Source organism: Capra hircus, chromosome 25, assembly GCF_001704415.2.
Source record: "Capra hircus breed San Clemente chromosome 25, ASM170441v1, whole genome shotgun sequence".
NCBI lineage: Eukaryota > Metazoa > Chordata > Mammalia > Artiodactyla > Bovidae > Capra > Capra hircus.
In genome coordinates, this window is record NC_030832.1 from 26,088,671 (window position 1) to 26,106,855 (window position 18,185).

The following is an 18,185-nucleotide window of genomic DNA, read 5'->3' on the forward strand; positions in this document are numbered from 1 at the left end:
GGGCCTGGCTCCAGGAGGTTCCACCTCGAGCCCCGGGCCACTCCTCGGGCTGAGTGGGCACAGCGGGGCCACGTGGCCCGGTCAGGGTCCCAGCTCCAGCACTCATTTGCTAGGTGGCTCTGGGTGAGGTCACCGGGCCGCCCTACTGGTCAGCATTCGGTGGCGGGGGGGGGGGGGGGGGCGGAGGGTCTGGACAGTCTCGAGACTGCCCTGGGGAGCTTCTACGTTGACTGGAGCAGACTAGGCCGACAGGTGCCAGGGACCACAGCCTCAGCAGCGGGAAAACGACGCGAGCGCGCGGCGGGGAGAGTCACGTGACGCCGCGGGGGCGGGAGGGGGCGGGGCCTGGCGCGCGCGGCTCCGCGGGTGAGAGGGCGGGCGGGAAGGGGCGGGGCCTCGGGCGGGGCCGCCGGGGGGAGGCGGGCGGGCGGGAGGGGAGGAGTGGAGATGGCGGCGGCGGCGGCGGCTCAGGGGGGCGGGGGCGGGGAGCCCCGGGGAACTGATGGGGTCGGCCCGGGGGTCCCGGGGGAGGTGGAGATAGTAAAGGGGCAGCCGTTCGACGTGGGCCCGCGCTACACGCAGCTGCAGTACATCGGCGAGGGCGCGTACGGCATGGTCAGGTGAGGGGCGTTTTGGGGGAGGGGGCGTCTCGGGGGAGGGGGCGGAGAGGGGTGCTGAGAGCTCTCTGGGCCTTGCGGACTCTGAGCATCCTGAAGAAGCTGGGGCTTCAAGAGGCTGGGGAGCGTCCCAGGCAGAGGGCCTTTGAGTGCTTTCTGGGGGAGGGGGTCACTGCGTAAGGTCTCAGGAGAGGAGGTTTGGGAGCTTTGAACTGACTATTCAATAATGAAGGGTAGGGCATCTAAGTGTATGTGGGGGAGCTCTGGGGACCTTGGGGACCCCATAATCACGGGGTGAGGAGAAGAGAATTAGTCTTCTTGGGGAGGTGATATCCTTAGTGAAGAAGGAGAGAGGGTCCCCTCACTGGGGAGAGGATGCCCTGGATCACCCCCCAGTGAGGCTTGCCAAGGAGTTTGGGAAAAAAGAGCAAAGCTCAGGGCTGGGTGGGGTGGGGTGGGGCTTTGGGCCTGGGGCCAGGGACCCAGTGAGCCATGAGGGGTCCAGGAACACCTTCCTGCAACTTTTAGGAGGGGTCTGTGAGTTCTCCTATCCGCACTGGGTGCTCTGGGCCTTTGTTCAGCTGGACATAGCTCTGCTGCCCAGGAACCTCCCCCTGACACCCGCCCCGGCCCTGCCTCTCCCTTCTCTCCAGTCCCTCCTCCGACTCCCTCCTTCTCACTGTATTTGCCTCATTGTCCAGTCCTCCACATCTCCCACCCCCTGGACCCATCTTGGCTTAAGGGAGCCCATCGTGGGAAGGGGAGGATGAGGGGTCAGGGCAGCTCGAATGGAAAGGGTTGAGGAGAGGGGAAGTCAGTGAGCGGTCAGTCTCTTCCTCTGTTTGTGAAGTCACCGAAGGGCTGGCTGGCTGGTCCCCAGCTTTCTCCCTGGAGATCCCAGGCCTTCACAGCAGGAAGGAACCAGCATTGTTTATGACTGGCCAGAGCCCTCTCCTGCTCCCTCCCCGCCCTGCCAAGGCCTGGGTGGGGCCACTGGGCCTGGACACCAACATCTCTCTGGCCCTCTCAGCTCAGCTTACGACCATGTGCGCAAGACTCGAGTGGCCATCAAGAAGATCAGCCCCTTTGAGCATCAGACCTACTGCCAGCGCACGTTGCGAGAGATTCAGATTCTGCTGCGCTTCCGCCATGAGAACGTCATTGGTATCCGAGACATTCTGCGAGCACCCACCCTGGAAGCCATGAGGGATGTGTATCCTTCACCTGGGCCAGACGACTGGCCAGGCCCAGCCTCAGAGCCGGGCTGGGAGAACGGGGGCTTGTTTTCTCTTCCCTTCTTCCCAACCTCCCTCCAAACAAACCCAGTAAAGGAAACTTTCCAGCGGTCAAGAGGCCACAGTGTAAGAAGGCAGAGAGGCCTCAGATGAATCCTGGCCTGCTGCGGCCAGGCAGTGTGGCCTTGGGCAAGTCTGTTCTCTCGATCTTGGCTTCGTAGGGGGCTGGGCAAGATGAGCCCTGTGGAAGCTTTGTCCTCTGACATCGGCAATTCTGTGAGGAGATCCAGCCTCTGCCCACAGTCAGCTCTTTTGTTTAACTGATGGCAGTTCTTGTTTCTCTGGGTCCTCAGACTGGCAGGAAGGCAGGCGGGAAGAACACTGCCCTGTTTTAAGGGCCTGCTGTGAGTCTGGTGCAGCTCAAGCCGAGTGCTTTGACATTTCCTATTCTAACTCCCAACTGCCCTAGGAGATGGGTCTCAGCAGCTCCATTTCAAAGATGAGGAAACTGAGGCTCAGAAAACTGAAATAAAATCAAGTGCTTCTGTGGCTGCCTCTTCCCCTCCCCCAGACGAGAACCTGTCCCCTCTCTGGGACTTCCTGCTCAGAGTCCCACCCCAGTCACCTGTGGACTCGTACCTTGCCCAGGGAGGAACAGACCTGCCTTTGTGGCCCCCCCGACCCACACACACACATTGCTTTCCTAGTTTGTGGATCCACTTCCTGCCTGGCTCTGTTAGGAGCTTTTACACCCGTCACCTCTCCCCTGCCCCACCCACCCCCACCATCCCAGTCCTTCCCCCAAGAGCGGTGATCTGTACTGCACTGTTTGCAGCCCCCACCACAAACTGTGGGCAGGAAACTTCCACACTCACCCTCAGCTTGTCGTGTGACCTTAACCAAGTCACTGCAGCATGCCGGGCCTCTTCATCTTTAAAATAGCAGGGTTGGTCCAGGTGTTCTCGGAAGGCCCTTTTGAGGCTGACTCTGAAAGACAGCCATAACTGAGTCTTTCAGAAACAACCCACGTGACGTTTATTTGTTTGTTTATGTTTAATTCTTTTTTTATCTTAGAGTATAAAAGGACATTTACTCCTCTGTCTTCGGGTGTAGGGCCAAGCCCCCGGAGTAGGAGCGTGCCGCTGGGAAGTTTCTCCTCATTCGTCTTGCACAAACCATCCCCATAAGGCAGGCATTTATTTTTAAGCAAACATTTATTGCCTGCCAGATGGTGTTCATACATAATCTCATTTAACCTTCTCAACAGCCATGTGGCTCAGGCTTTTATAACAGCAATACTAGTTCACATTTGCCGAACATTTACAACGTGCCAGGCACCAAGCTGGCTGCACTGCCTGGGTCATCTCTCAACTAATCTTTACCACCACTCTCTAAAAAGGATTTTTTTTCCGCTTTACAGATGAGGAAGAGAGGCGCAGATGGGGCTTGAGTTCCTAAAGTGAATGGATGAACAGTGCAGGCATGATTGACACTGGCAGGTGAACTCCAGAGTTACTGCTCTTAGCTGGCACGTTCTCCTGCTTCCCAGTTTATTATCCCCATTTTCTCAGTAGGGAGACTGAGGCTATAGAACTGAGACGCTTGGCTCAGGGTCACCAGCTGAGATCCAGCAGAGGCCTTGAGTTCACCTGCTAAGTGCGGGCCTTGCCCAGCTCATGATATGAGCTGGCAGATCTGTTGAGTCCCAGGGGCATCAGCTGGAGGGATGTGAAACCTGGTCAGCAGAGTCTGTTCTTCTTAACCAACTGCCTCCCACTGCCCCCACCTGGGGGGCCTCTGGCACCCACCTCAGCTACATCGTGCAGGACCTGATGGAGACAGACCTGTACAAATTGCTCAAAAGCCAGCAGCTGAGCAACGACCATGTATGCTACTTCCTGTACCAGATCCTGCGGGGCCTGAAGTATATCCACTCCGCCAACGTGCTCCACCGGGATTTAAAGCCCTCCAACCTGCTCATCAACACCACCTGCGACCTTAAGGTCTGAGGGTTGCGTGCCTGTCTCCTTCTGCCCCTGGGGTCTCAGGCTTCAGGGTGACCAGTAGTCCCCTTCCTGCCATGGGTAGGAGAGACATGGGCGATAGGATTGGTTGGGCCCAGGAGGCCTTGAGCACTGAGCTCAGCAGCCTGGTTTGCATTCTAGATCTGTGATTTCGGTCTTGCCCGGATTGCTGATCCCGAGCATGACCACACTGGCTTCTTGACGGAATATGTGGCCACACGCTGGTACCGGGCCCCAGAGATCATGCTTAACTCCAAGGTAGGGGGCCCACCCACCCGTGAAGGGAAGAGACCAGATCCCAGAAAGCCCTGGAGCCACCTCTGAGTCCAGCACTGACCCTCATGATGCAGGAAGTGTCCCTTCTGGGCCTTGTCACATTATTCTGGTCCTTGGGCTATGGAAAGAAACTGAGGATTCACTCCCCAGGCCTCTGCCCTCTGCCTCCCTGGCTGGTGTTGACCCTAGGGTCAGGGGTGCCAGCTTGGCCCAGGAGTCCACCACTTTTCTCCTCCTCCCCAGGGCTACACCAAGTCCATCGACATCTGGTCTGTGGGCTGCATTCTGGCTGAGATGCTCTCCAACCGGCCCATCTTCCCCGGCAAGCACTACCTGGACCAGCTCAACCACATTCTGGGTAGGGGGTATTGGCCAGCTGAGTGGGAGGGAAACTTGCTTACTGGAGGTGAGATTTCTTTAGGGTCAAAGTTCCCAGGTGGCTCAGAAGGTAAAGAGTGTGCCTGCAGTGCAGGAGACCCCGGGACCCATCCCTGGGTCAGGAAGATCCTCTGGAGAAGGAAATGGCAACCCAAATGGTATTGCCTGGAAAATCCCATGGACGGAGGAGCCTGGCAGGCTATATATAGTCCATAGGATCGCAAAGAGTTGAACACAACTGAGCGACTTCATTTCAGGGTCAGTGAGTCCACAGGAGTCAGGTCAAGGGGACCACCATGTGTGGTCCAGGAGCCCCTACAGCATTCACAGTGTTTCACTGAGTTACAGATACTGTCCCCATTTGATAGATGGGAAAAGCAAGGCTCCATACACCCCACACTTAGGAAGTGCTCGGGCCAGGATTTAAACCTGGGGCTGCCCGATCCAGACCCCCTGCTCTTCACCCCCATAGTATTGGCTGGGAGATAATGGTTGGCCTGGAGCAGGTTGGCGGAGGGCTCTTATTCTTGGCTCCTTCTGTTCCCAGAAGGGAGAGATTGCTTACCAAGTCACCTGCCCTACCCACAGGTATTCTGGGCTCCCCATCCCAGGAGGACCTGAACTGTATCATCAACATGAAAGCCCGAAACTACCTGCAGTCTCTGCCCTCCAAGACCAAGGTGGCCTGGGCCAAGCTTTTTCCTAAGTCAGACCCCAAAGGTGAGAGAGACTTGGGAACTTGTATAATAAAAACTGGGTGTAGAGGAAGGTACAAGAGCCCAGCGGCTTTCTGGGACACAGAGGCCTCTGGACCAACAAGCCTCTGAACACAGAGAAGCCAAGTAGTGCTTCCGAGAGTTTCTCTGACCTTCCCTTTGACCTCTGACCCCTGCACTTCCTAGCTCTTGACCTGCTGGACCGGATGTTGACCTTTAACCCCAACAAACGGATCACAGTGGAAGAAGCGCTGGCTCACCCCTACCTGGAGCAGTACTATGACCCAACGGATGAGGTGGGCCAGCCACTAGTGGCAGGGCTGACAGGTGGACGGGGGTCTTCCCTCGGTCCCTGCCCTGAGCCACCCCACTTTGCCACCCCAGCCAGTGGCCGAGGAACCTTTCACCTTCGACATGGAGCTGGATGATCTACCCAAGGAACGACTGAAGGAGCTCATCTTCCAGGAGACAGCCCGCTTCCAGCCTGGGGTGCTGGAGGCCTCCTAACCTGGCTGGCTGCCTCTGCTCCTGGGGCCTGGTGAGTGCCTCCCCCACCCCTGCACAGATTCACCCTGCGACGAGAATGCCCAACATGCCTCCATACGGTCACCAAGCCTGCTCACATCCACGAGCCACGTGTTTGGTGGCAACAGAAGGGCTACAGCCTGCCTTGGCCACAGACCTGTGGTCCCCAGCCCCGTATGTCTCCCCCATGTCAACATCTTGCAGACTCCAGCCCCAGGTCACAAAGGGCCCCCCTCATCCACCTGAGGAAACGGAGCCAGGGTTTGGCTCCCCCAGGGCAGGCAGAGAGGCAGGGGGAGCAGTAATTGCTTTGGGAGGAGCCAGCAGCACCCAGCCTGACCCACATGCCAGGCTTTTTCTCACCTGGTGTCCAGATCAGCAGTTCACACACCTGCGGGAACCTGGCTGGGGCTACACCCACACTGCTGTGCGGCCCTCCTCTCATTTCCTGTCTGTCTTTGGCCAGCTGTAGCCTGATAACAGTAAGGCAGACACACCCGAGTTCAAAGCCCGGCTCTGCTACTTCATAAGGGCTGTGTGATATTGTGCAAGACACCTCACCTTGCCGCGCCTCAGTCTCCTGGAGACAGCCTGATAATGAAATTCCTGCAAGACGTTTGCTTGTATCAATTCACTTAGTCCCGATAGCAGTACCTTGAAATGGGTATTAATATTACCCGCACTGACAGATAAGGAAAGCCAGCTGCATGCCACCCAGCCGCAAGGTGATAGGAGGGAAGTGAGGGTGGGGCTCAGGTAGGTCAGCCACCGGGCGCTAATGGTTCCTTTCCTGCCTACCTTTTTGTCTAGGCCCTGCCTCCTGCCTGCCCCTCCCCTGCTGGACTGTTAGAAAATGGACCGTGTACCCAGCCCAGACCCCCCACCCCCCCGCAACAGCCCAGGTCGGGGTGGAGGGCGGGCCTGGCCACCTCCCTTCGCTTCGCTCAGGCGTCCTGCCTCAGGCAGGCCAACACGCCCTTCCTTTCCTCCTCCTGCCCACCTCCCCGCCCCCAGCCCAGGACCTGAGGGGCTCAGGTGGCCCCAAAGCAAATTCCCCTCTGCTGCTCTGCCTCTGTCTGCCCAGCTCTCCCAGTCTCTGATAGTTCTGGAATCCAAGGGCTCTGGTTGCCCCGGACTGACTGAGGGCGGTGGGGGAGGGGCGAGGAGGACATGAGTTGGGACTCAGGGTCAGCCCTGCCCCTCGCCTCGTTAAAACCCCACCCTGTTTTCCCTGAAGGAACATTCCTAAGGCTCAAGGGCTAGTATCCCTGAGGAGCGGGGGCCCAGGTCTCAACCCCTCCCCTACAAAGCTGCCACATCTAACATCCCTGCTGCTTCCGTGTGTGGGTGAACAGAAGTGGAGGTGGGGGCCTGTGGAGCGCCCAGGGCCCCCGCCCACCCCTGTGCCTGTATCTAATATATAAATATAGAGATGTGTCTATGGATGGCCCTGGCTCGCTCTCTGTTCGCCGACGCCCTGACCCTCACCCTTGCTGCCCGGAGCGCTGACTCTCCAGCCCGATGCTTTACCCGGCATGGTGGCCTTAGGCTCCCCCGCTGGCCAGGGTTGAGGATGGGAGTGGGATCTAGACTCCTGGCCAGAATGGGGTCTTGTTGTTCAGTCACTAATTCGTGTCCAGCTCCTTGTGACCTCATGGACTGCAGCCTGCCAGGCTCCTCTGTCTTTTACTCTCTCGCAGAGTTTGCTCCAATTCATGTCTGTTGAGTCGGGGTCAGTTCCCCCTTATTCATTGTCCTGTCCCCTCTGTGATGGCTTCCTGTCTAACTGGCTGGAGATGATTCTAGAGTGACTCAGGGACACCCTGCACACCCCCAGATTCTCTGGAAACGGCAAGGGATGTATATATACTCTGGCAACAGGCACCAGTGGGAAGGTGGAGTGTGGTAGTGGACCTGCCGGGGGGAGGGTTGACTTGATTTCCCTGGTGTGGCCACGGAGACAGGGAGGCTGGGCTGTGCGAAGGGCCTAGTGTGCGAGGCGCAGAGCTGCCTGGTCTCTTCTCCTGCCTCTACCCCATTCCCAGCTCAGCCCTGCACTCTGGCCTCCAGCCAGCAGCAGGCTCAGCAGGTCCCTAGGGGTGTGGTGGCGGCCGGTGGTGGAGTCAGCCTACATCAGCCAGGCAGTCAGTGAAGCAGCACAGTCCACTGGGAAAAGCTGAGCTCCACGGCTGCCGGAGCCTGGAGAGGTGGCGTGGCCATGAGCCCTCTGCTCTACTACGCCCTGCCCGCCCTGGGCAGCTATGTCATGCTGTCCTTCTTCTTCCTGCGCCGACCTCGCCTGCTGCACACACCTTGGGTTCCAGCCTTCCGTCCCCGCCTGGGGGCCCACCGCGGAGGTGAGCTGGCCTGGGATAGGCACGGGGTGGCCACTCCTGAGGATGGAGTGAGGACTGCGAGGCAGGTGGGCAGCAGAGAGGGCTAGGTCCCAAGGGCAGGATGTTAAAGGGAGGGCAGAGTTCAAGGTAGGCGGAGATAAGGATGGCAGGGCAAGAGATTGAATAGGGAAAAAGGAGCCGTTCAACCTGTCCTGACTGGAAGTGATGAGGCAAGGGGCAGGGGGTGTGGGGGGAGGGAGGCCAGGCCCCAGGAACCCACGCCAGCTGCCCCACACAGGGTCTGGAGAGCGCCTGGAGAACACCATGGAGGCCATGGAGAAGTGAGTCCACCTGCCCAGCCATGCTGCTGGGTAAGGTTGTGCCAGCTGTGTGAGGCATGATGCTAAGGGGTGCCATCCACTTCCTGATCTGGGTGACTGGAGCCCCCGGGAGTTGCGCAGTGCACTGCCTGCACATCTGGCCAGACCTGATGTTCCCCTCAGCCTCCCCACCACCCTGCCATCTGGCTCATCCCTGTCCCCCAGCCACTTACTGACCTTCGCTCTTGTAGCTCCATGGCCCAGCGAGCGGACCTCCTGGAGCTCGACTGCCACCTGACTCGGGACGGCGTGGTGGTGGTGTCACATGACAAAAACCTGTTCCGCCAGACAGGTGTGAACAGGGACGTGGGCAGCCTAAACTTTGAGGTGGGCTTTGCCGCAGCCCCCCACTGTGCCCAGAGAACCAAACCCCCCTCCACGCCCCTCCTGGTGACTTGCTCCCTGCTCTCCCTAGGACCTGCCCCTCTTAAAGGAAGAGCTAGAGGTCTATTTCTCACCAGGTAAGAGCGTGGGCTGTGAGCGCTAGGCTGCGCCTACTGGAGTGGGGTCCCCGCCTCAACCTCCTGCCTCCTCTTCTCCTCTGGGACCCATCCCCTGCCCCTGGGCTCTCGTCCCCATCCCAGCAATTCTCCTCCCATCCTTCTCCCCACCACCCCCAGGCCACTTTGCACGCGGGGCCGACCGGCACATGGTGCGTCTGGAGGACTTATTCCGGAGGTTCCCGCAGACGCCCATGAGTGTGGAAGTCAAAGAGCGAAATGAAGAGCTCATTCACAAGGTGGTGGTGCAGGCAGGGCTGGGCGCAGGCCCAGGGCTGGACGGAGGCCTGACTCCCCCTCCCCTCCCCGTCCTCCTCCCAGATAGCAGGCCTGGTGAGGCACTATGACCGCAACGAAATCACCATCTGGGCCTCGGAGAAGAGCTCCATCATGAAGAAATGCAAGGCTGCTGTGAGTCCCCATCCCTCTCTGCACCTCTGTGCCTCCCCAGGCAGCCTAGGCCAGGGGGGTCTGGGGGTGCTGGAGGAGCCCTGAGCAGGGTCTCCAGGGATAGGGCTGGGGGAGGCAGGGGAAGTGTGTGAGCAGAGTCATTCCAGAGGGACAGGGCTTGGAACGGCTGGGCCCAGATGTGGCTTTGCTCCTGCAGGTGGTAGGGTTTCCTGAATGTCAAAAATTGTTTCCCCCGCAGCCCAAGCCTCTCTGCTCCCCCTGGAACAGATTGATCCCTCTCCTTACTTCCTCTTGCCTCCTAGAACCCTGAGATGCCCACCTCCTTCACACTGAGCCGAGGGTTCTGGGTGCTGCTGTTTTATTACCTGGGGCTGCTGCCCTTCATCTCCATCCCTGAGAAGTTCCTCATCTGCTTCCTGCCGACCATCATCAACAGGTACCTACTAGGTCCCCATCTATCTTCCAAATCCTCCCCCAGGCTTCTGGCCCCAGAAACCTAAAATTAACACATTGCTAATCAACTCTACTGTGATATAAAATTAAGTTTCACAAAAAGAGAAATATCCCCCACCTCAAACCCGATTGTGCAGGGCCCCATGTAAAGCAGGAGATCCCAATGTCCCCAGATCCCTGACTACCCTCAAGGATCACCCACAGGGGCTTTTGAAGATAATGGTTCTCACCAAACATTCATGAATACCAACCCCTCCAAAAAACTTCTATGTAAATATGTGATAATGTGGATGGAGTTTTAGGACAAGGGTGCATTTATTCATCCATCCATCCAACAAATATCTTGAATGCCTACTCTGTTTCACGTGCACTTGCACTAGTAAATAACACCAATGTGAGTGGGGTAGGGCCCTCCACGAGCTTACAGTCTGCTTGGGGAGATAGTTATTAATTATAGCATCACTCTCTGATTCTTGCTTACGGTCTGCTTGGGGAGATAGTTATTAATTATAGCATCACTCTCTGATTCTCAAACAGAAAGGCATTTTCCTGCCTGGAGATAAGGATTAACAAAGTAACAGCTGAACAAAGTAGCAGGAATTTGGATACTTTGCCAGCTCTCCCTCTGGGACCCTTCCTTTGCCTTCTGAGCCCTCTCTGTAGCTGTCCCAGTGCTTTCTACTCTTCTCTGTTGTCTTCAGGGAAGCTCCCAGCCAACCCCCCCACCCCTACCCCCCATCCCACAAAGAGATCATTTTACTGCAGAACTTGGTGTATATCACGTTTTATCCAGGGTTTGCAAGGTGTTTCCACATCCTTTAGTTTATTTGAGCCTTACCTCTTACCACCCCCAGGAGATACAGGAATTATGGCCCCACAGGACCCATGGAGGATCTGAGGCTCAGAGAGGTTCTGTAATTTGCCCAAGGTCACACAGCACACAGACCCTGCTCCGGAGCACTGTAACAGCCTCTAAAGTCAGAGTGGGGCAATCAGGGACCAATAGCTGACCTGCGAAGTGCTTGAAATTGGTCAGCCCTAACCATGAGGAACTCCAGACTGCCTCTCCAGTTTGGGAATCTTGCTGGGTCGTGGCCCCAGCCCCACCATGGATGGGCTGTGTGACGTCAGGCAGGTCACTTTCATTCTCTTAAGTCTGTGTTCTGTAAAACAGTGAGGGCAGAGGCATACCCTCAAAGCCACCGAGCAGTGGGTGACTTATTCCTCTGCGCAACCACAGAGGTTCTTCCAGAAGGAGTGGGGTGAGACTGCTCGAAGGGTCACTACCACCCCATCCCACCCCACCCCTGTGACAGAGAGAGACCCCAGGGGCTGACCACACCACCACTTCTCCACAGGACCTACTTCCCGTTTTCCCGCTCAGGGCTGAATCAACTGGCGGCCGTGGTTGCCAAATGGTGAGGTGGGCGAGAAGGCTGGGTGGGGTGTCCCCACAGAGACCCGTCACCGCCCTTCCACTTAGTCCCCTCTCATCATGACCTTTGTGACCCTGCTCCCCTCCAGGCTCATCATGAGGAAGAGTCTGATCCAACACCTGCAGCAGCGAGGGGTGCAGGTGAGCGAGTGGTTGTTCATAGCATGGGCCTGCTGGCTCTGCTTCTGACTGGCTGGGTCACTTGGCAGGTCACTGAGTCTCGGTTTCTTCAACTGTAAAATGGGGATAATGATGTTTTAAACTCCTGTGGCTATGTAGGCGATACCTAGTAAATGCTTGGTAAAGGCTAGTCACTGTGATGGTGATGGTGTATGGAACTGTCCTGATCCCTGATGAAGGGGGCTGGGAAGAGACCAGGGGGTCCAGGGAAAGATCAGATCAGCCCACCCACTCCTGTCCCCGAGCATCAGCTCTGACCAGGTCATTTAAGTAGCAAGCCTTGGTTGAGAACTGACTGTGTTCAGACCACAGGCACTGTGGTCCTGGGGAAGGAGCAGAGAGCGTACCATCAGGGGCAGGAGAGGAAAAGCAGGCATTACAGGGGCAGCCGGTGGGCAGAAAGGGGACAGAGTGCTGTCATCTGTGGGGCCAGAGAAGAGCTTCTAGAAGAAACGAGGAGCCGGCTCGCAGGGAGAGGAAGGGGAGAGTGTCTTGGCAGGAGGCTCAGTGTGTGGGAACGTCAGGAGAAGCAAGAGGCCCGCAGAGGAACTGAGGGGTCCCACCAGCCTGCAGTCTGGAGAAAGTGGCACCAGGGACCTGGAGAAGGTAGCCCGGGAACCTCAGTGAAGAACTCAGACTTCAACACAAAGGGAAGGGATGTTTTTGAGGGCCGTAAGCAGGGGAGAGACCTGATTGAATGGAGCCTTGTCGAGTGAGGGTCACTCCAGCCAGCCACCACGTGGAGGAGGGATTGTGAGGCCAGTGTGGAGGCAGTCACTGGGTAGCTGATGCTGCCACTGACGGGACTGGGGCTTAGGTGGCAGCAGCGAGGATGGATGGAAGGGTTAAGTCACACACAGGCCCAGACTCGGCCACTGATTGGATGTGGGGGTAAGTGAGGCCTGGGGATGACATAGCTCTTTCAGATTAGCCTGCTCTGCCATCTTCACTGTAACTCCGGACAGTTGGACTGTCACTCTGATTTGTCAAAATAAGAAACTGAGAGGTCCAGCCAGTGACTTAGCCCAGGCTACAGATACCGTCTCCACCTGCTTCAGGGCCCACAGGAGAGGACTCAGGAGGCAGGGAAGATACAATCTGAGCAGCAGCAGATAGGGGCAGGTTGGGAGATATGGGCAGGCTGGTAAATGTTCCACTACTAACTTGGGGATGTGGGGGGAGGGAAGCCTTGATTTGAACATTAGGTAATTTCCTTGCTGTATACACTCCCACCTTGGCAGATTTCAGGCTACCAACATGAATTCAGTGAACGGAGTTGGGAAGAGATATATCATGTGGTAGCATAATACATTATATAGCATTTCCATCTTACACATTCAATAGAGGTAGGTGACTTCCAGAACATGGAATCAAATGTAGTAATCAGGAAGTGATGAGTTTTGAGTGTTTATTACCTTTGTTTTGAATATAATTTATTGAATTGTAAGTTTATGTAATACTTAATAATGACTGAGTTTAGACTTCCCTGGTGGTCCAGTGGTTGAGACTCGGCACTTCCACTGCAGGGGTGTGGGTTCAATCCCTGGTTGAGGAACTGGAGATGCCCCCACGCCCTGCCAAAAAAAAAGGAGGCTGTATTTAATAACCAGTTTGCAAAATTCCTGAAAATGTAAGGATCAGCTCCAGCGTCTGGATACAAGGGGGAGTGCCCGGTAGTTGTTGGGAAACTTCAAGCTCCTCCCTCCCCCCAGGTGGTATTTTGGTGCCTTAATGAAGAGTCAGACTTCGAAGCAGCCTTCAACCTGGGGGCCACTGGAGTCATAACTGATTACCCAACAGCCCTGAGGTGCTACCTGGACAGCCGTGGACCACCTGCCCTAGCCTCCTAACGTACAGGTTCCTCACCCTCTCCTCTGTTTCTCTTCCCCAATAAATATATTCTTCTCAGTCACGTTTTTGTGCTTGAGGGGACGGGGGTGGGGGTGGGTAGATTCTAGAAGACTACAAAGATGGCAGCTTGTGACGGAAGAGGCCAGCTGAGGGCCACAATCTGAGGCCCTCAACCACCCTGAGCCACTGGTTCCACAACATTCCAGTTTGAGAGTAATGCCACACCCTGTGCCAACCTGGCCTCCACTATACTCAGGAATGTCCCTTGCAAGGCCCCCTGCACCTTCAGAGCCACAGACAATGGGTCCATTCTCCTGAGGACATTAAGAGCCCCAAGCACACAGCAAAGGCCCTGACTTGCCCCAACGAGCATACCTCACCTGGTTTCAGAGGATGGGCATGGCTGCCCATCTGCTACCTTAGCCATTCCAGTATTCCATTCCCAGGTCTCCCACTCCAGAAGCTTCTCCAATTCCTCCACCCCCTGGGGCCCTACTACCCTATTCATTTAATGAATCACATATTTCACAAAGATTATCAACTATAAGCCAGGCTGGGTACTGGGACCAAGGCAAGGAACAAGGCAAGTCTAATATGGCAGACATGTTTAAACATTTTCATTTTAAACCCAGTTCGGAGGTGAGAAAGGGGAAGACAGCTAACCCAGCCTGATAACCCTGCAGGGCATCCGAGGAGGCTGCCTGGAAGAGGGGATGCACAACAGTAGGAATGGTCTTGTTCTGAGGCTCTGGCTTCCAGGGTTCTAACACGGATGGATACCTTTAGCTCTTCCCATCCAAGAGTCTGTCCCTAGTGCTATAGCAAGAACCATGGACCAAAGTGAGAATCTCAACTTCACCTCTTTATCAGCTGGATAAGCTTTGGAGAGCTGTTGGACCTCTGTGGGCCTCAGCTCCCGAGGAAAATGGAAACAATAGCAGAAGCTACCTCCTCCGATTGCTGTGGGGTTTAAGGGAGTATGCACGAGCAGTGGGTAAACGTTTGCAGATAATTATGACTATTGTTTCCCGAGGCCGTGCGTCCACTCCAGACACCATCTTCCTCCTAATGCTAGGTCAGGTCAGGTATCTCAGATCCTCACCCCTTCGAGGACCGCGGGAGGCCAGGTGGGCGACCAGGCCCGGGCGTGGGGCAGGCCGGCTGGGTTTCGGGCCGCAGCCGCATTTCCGGGCCGGCCTGGGCCGGGAGCAGGGGGAAGGGCAGCCCAGGCCTGCGCTGGCCACTGTGTGACGCGCCCCCTCATTTGCATACTGCACGCCGATTGGTCACGGCGGCCGCCGGGACCAGAGGCCGGCCCCCTCCCCCTCCCGCCGCAGCGGCGGCAGCAGCTGGTGTCGGTGTAAACAAGTCGCGGCGGCTGCGAACCCGGGCCGGGGGGGACGGCGCCCACCAGGAGCGCCCCCCTCTCCCAGGCCAGGCTACCCCGGCGGACCGGACCCCCGCGCGCCCAGGCGAGGTGAGGACCGCATCGTCAGGGCTGCGCGTCGCCCCGCGCCCCCGCCCCGGCGGCGAGGACTGCCCCTTCCCTCGGCGCCCGCCCCCCACCCCTGCTCCCCAGGTGAGCCCCGGGGTCTCAGGTAAGTCTCCGCGATAGAGGTAAGATCCCCTTGGCATAGGCAAGGCCTCAGCGCCCCCGGGTAAGAGCCCCTCCCCTCCTAGATGACCCTCCACCCTCAGTGAGGCCTCCTGCCTTCTCCAGGTGAGGGATCCTCTCCCCAGGTGAACTCTCTGGACCTCAACGGAAGTCGCCCCCAACCCCTGCAGTTCAGATGAGGTCATAAGGACCATACAATCCCCAACCCTTGCAAGCTCCCCCTAAACGGAGAACTGACATCTATTCTGGAGCCCCTTCCTCCAGTTTCAATTGCTAGGTCAGCAGGGGTGAGGCCGAAAGCAGGTGGGTGACTCATTTGGGGCTCCTCCTAGCCTCAGTTTCCCCGTTGATGCAACTTGAGGCCTCCTCCATGAGTCAAAACTGAGAGCTCTGGCCCCTGGAGAGGCTGCTGGCTCTGGGGAGAGAAGACAGCAGCCAAGTGTGACAGAGAGAGTCCCCGTGGCCCAGGGCGTGCCTGCATGTGTGTAGCCGGGGTCCTGACAGCCCACTCCGTCCCCTGCAGGCACTGGGCTCCCTCTGCTCCCCGTGGGCCGCTCCCCGCGTGGGGCCACTGCCCCCGGCCCCCGCCATGGTGCGGATTTCAAAGCCCAAGACGTTTCAGGCCTACCTGGATGATTGTCACCGGAGGTATAGCTGTGCCCACTGCCGCGCTCACCTGGCCAACCACGACGACCTCATCTCCAAGGTAACCAGGTCACAGCTGGGGCTGGAATGGGAGACTAGAGGGGCTGCCTGGCAGCTCCCCACCAGTAGCCCTGACACCCCTTTCCTCTCTCCCTCCCACTCTTTAGTCCTTCCAGGGCAGTCAGGGGCGAGCCTACCTCTTCAACTCTGTGTGAGTATCCACTCTCCCATCTTCTTTTCTCTGACCTCTGTTGTGAGTTGTGACCCCTGCCATCATACTGACACTCTCGAGAGTCTCCTGGTTTGGGTAGGAAGCTGTGCTTCCCCTTCTCTTGAGTGCTAAGGACAGATACAGTTGGATCCAAGCTAGAGGGGGGCTTTGTGATGGAGGGACCCTCCCTGGGACTGCTCCTGTGTCCCCACAGGGTGAACGTGGGCTGTGGGCCAGCCGAGGAGCGGGTGCTGCTGACAGGCCTCCATGCCGTCGCTGACATCCATTGTGAAAACTGCAAGACCACTTTGGGCTGGAAATATGTGAGTCAGTGACCTCTGACCTCAGGCTAGCCTTTGACCTGACCTCACATCACCTCCTCCTCACAAGCAGTCATCTGGTAATCTTTCAGGGTGTATAGGTCCAAATCACCCAAGTCAAACTTATCTTTTCACCCCTTGACAATGTTCTCTCCTCTCACATCCTACAAGGGCTTTTAAGGTTTTTCTCTTAACTCATCCTTCTCCTCGCAGCCACAAGCATTCCCATTTTTGAGATGAGGATATAATCAGAATGACTGTTTATTGAATACTTATATGCCAGACACTGTTATATGCTTGGCATATCTTATCTCATTCACTCATTACAGCAATCCTGTAGGTAGTCTGTTATTATCTCCACTTTATAGAAGAAGAAAGGAAGGCCCAGAGATGTTAGGTAACTTCCCCAAGGTCACACAGCTGGTAAGTAACAGAACAGGGATCAGAATCCTCATTTTTTCTCTCTCTCTTTTTTAAACTTCAAACCCTTGACCCCCAGCTTCCTATTGCCATTCAGAGGATCAGAGAAGTTGCCCAAAACCCAACAGCAACAGAGTTTGGGTCCATGAGCCTCCTTTTCCACTGCCCTCATTGCCACTGTGATTGTTCAGTGTCTGATTTCACTATCCTCTCATTTCCTTATCGGTAGTGGAAGATAAAGGGACCCCCCTGACACCCAGGGTTGTTATGGGGATCAGATTAGATGCAGCAAAAGGAGATGCTCTTGGGAAATTGCAAGGGACAGGAATCCTCGGGCATCTCCTGGGGCTGTAGTGCCTCTGGGAGTTGAATGCCCTAGGCAGAGACAGAACCCTGCCCTGAGTTAGTCCCTGGTCCTGCCACAGATTTGCTCTGTGTTCCTGGACAGGTGGTTTGCCCCCTCTGGACCTCTGTAAAATAAAGAAGTGGCCTAATCCAGAGGTCAAAAATTCAAGTGCTTGCAGGGCCAAGCAGATTCTGTGGATCTGCAAAAGGGGCAGTGTAGGTCTCCAGAGGGGGACATTCTGGTCAAATGGAATGAGCATGGCCTTCCCCATGTTTTAGTATTTGAAAGCTATTTTTATTAAACTCTGTTGGTTGAACAAAACATATGCATAGGCCAAAATTGGTCCTGAGGCTACCAGTTTGTATTCCCTGGAACTTTTGAGAAGCTTCCATATCCTCTCTATTGGAGCCAACATTAGTATTAATACTTGAAAAGTACCTGTCACCCAGAGAGTTCTGTCTATCCCCTATTAGTGAGATACCTGGCCCTGCCATTTACCAGCTCTGTGTCTGTGGGGAGGTGGCTTGGTTTCTTGGGTGATAGTTTCCTCATATGTAAAATGGGGCTTATCATATCCACTCCCCAACCCCTACCCTTTTGGTTAGGCCCTGCCCTACCTCCAAGCATAACAGCCTCTTCCCTCCTTTCAGGAACAGGCCTTCGAGAGCAGCCAGAAGTACAAAGAGGGGAAGTACATCATTGAACTCAACCACATGATCAAAGACAACGGCTGGGACTGACCCCTGCTCCTGACGCATGTGGCGCCAGCCCGGCCTGGCCGCCAGGGGGCGCCACTGGCTTCCCTTCACCCAAACGGAGCTCTGGACCCTCAGGCCCCCTACAGAGGAAGGATCCAGCTCCTGTACATATATTTTATTTGCATGCACTGTGACCTTGGGGGGAGATCGGAAGGTGGACAAAGTGGACGACACCCCCGCACTTCCCTGCGATCTGGCTGGCTTGGATCTCGTTTTTAAACCCCTTCCTACCCCGCCTGCCCTCTAGATATGGCCTGTGTGCTGCTCTCTTGGCCCCAGTGCACCATCTGCCCCGTGACGTTCTCCTCCCACCGGGCCCCTCTTACCCCACGCGTGTCTGCTCCCCTTGTTCTGTAGCGTTTGTACATAATAAAACAATGGAGTGGAGACAGCCCCAGGCTCATGTGGAATCCGGGAAGTGGGTACTCAGATGCGAATTCCTGCCTCTATAGACCTGTTCCCCTTTGAGTCCCCGAGGCATGGGGTAGGCACGGCGGTCAAAGCTGGGAGCCTTCGCTCCTGAGACTCAGCTGTCTTCTCTAGCACCCGCGGC

General features: G+C 56.5%; 3 protein-coding genes across 4 annotated transcripts; all 3 read left to right on the forward strand.

Moving 5' to 3' along the window:
* MAPK3 (mitogen-activated protein kinase 3) lies at positions 352 to 7,218 on the forward strand. Its single transcript, XM_018040780.1, has 9 exons — positions 352 to 620; positions 1,648 to 1,830; positions 3,666 to 3,855; positions 4,018 to 4,134; positions 4,396 to 4,510; positions 5,119 to 5,250; positions 5,433 to 5,542; positions 5,631 to 5,784; positions 6,582 to 7,218. The coding sequence occupies exons 1-8, from the start codon at positions 448 to 450 to the stop codon at positions 5,751 to 5,753; spliced, it is 1,143 nt and encodes a 380-aa protein (XP_017896269.1). The 5' UTR covers positions 352 to 447; the 3' UTR covers positions 5,754 to 5,784; positions 6,582 to 7,218.
* Positions 7,600 to 13,374, forward strand: GDPD3 (glycerophosphodiester phosphodiesterase domain containing 3). 2 transcript variants are annotated; one of them, XM_005697667.3, is made up of 10 exons: positions 7,600 to 8,128; positions 8,406 to 8,448; positions 8,679 to 8,814; positions 8,903 to 8,948; positions 9,108 to 9,226; positions 9,309 to 9,398; positions 9,701 to 9,834; positions 11,210 to 11,269; positions 11,376 to 11,427; positions 13,179 to 13,374. In XM_005697667.3, exons 1-10 carry the CDS (start codon positions 7,990 to 7,992, stop codon positions 13,314 to 13,316), a joined length of 957 nt encoding a protein of 318 aa, XP_005697724.2. In that variant the 5' UTR covers positions 7,600 to 7,989; the 3' UTR covers positions 13,317 to 13,374. The 2 variants fall into 2 exon arrangements, with proteins under 2 accessions (XP_005697724.2, XP_005697725.2); XM_005697668.3 differs by having other exon boundaries at positions 8,056 to 8,128; positions 8,406 to 8,478.
* YPEL3 (yippee like 3) lies at positions 14,643 to 18,024 on the forward strand. The gene is made up of 5 exons (XM_018040973.1): positions 14,643 to 14,794; positions 15,456 to 15,638; positions 15,745 to 15,788; positions 16,003 to 16,111; positions 17,525 to 18,024. Exons 2-5 carry the CDS (start codon positions 15,522 to 15,524, stop codon positions 17,612 to 17,614), a joined length of 360 nt encoding a protein of 119 aa, XP_017896462.1. The 5' UTR covers positions 14,643 to 14,794; positions 15,456 to 15,521; the 3' UTR covers positions 17,615 to 18,024.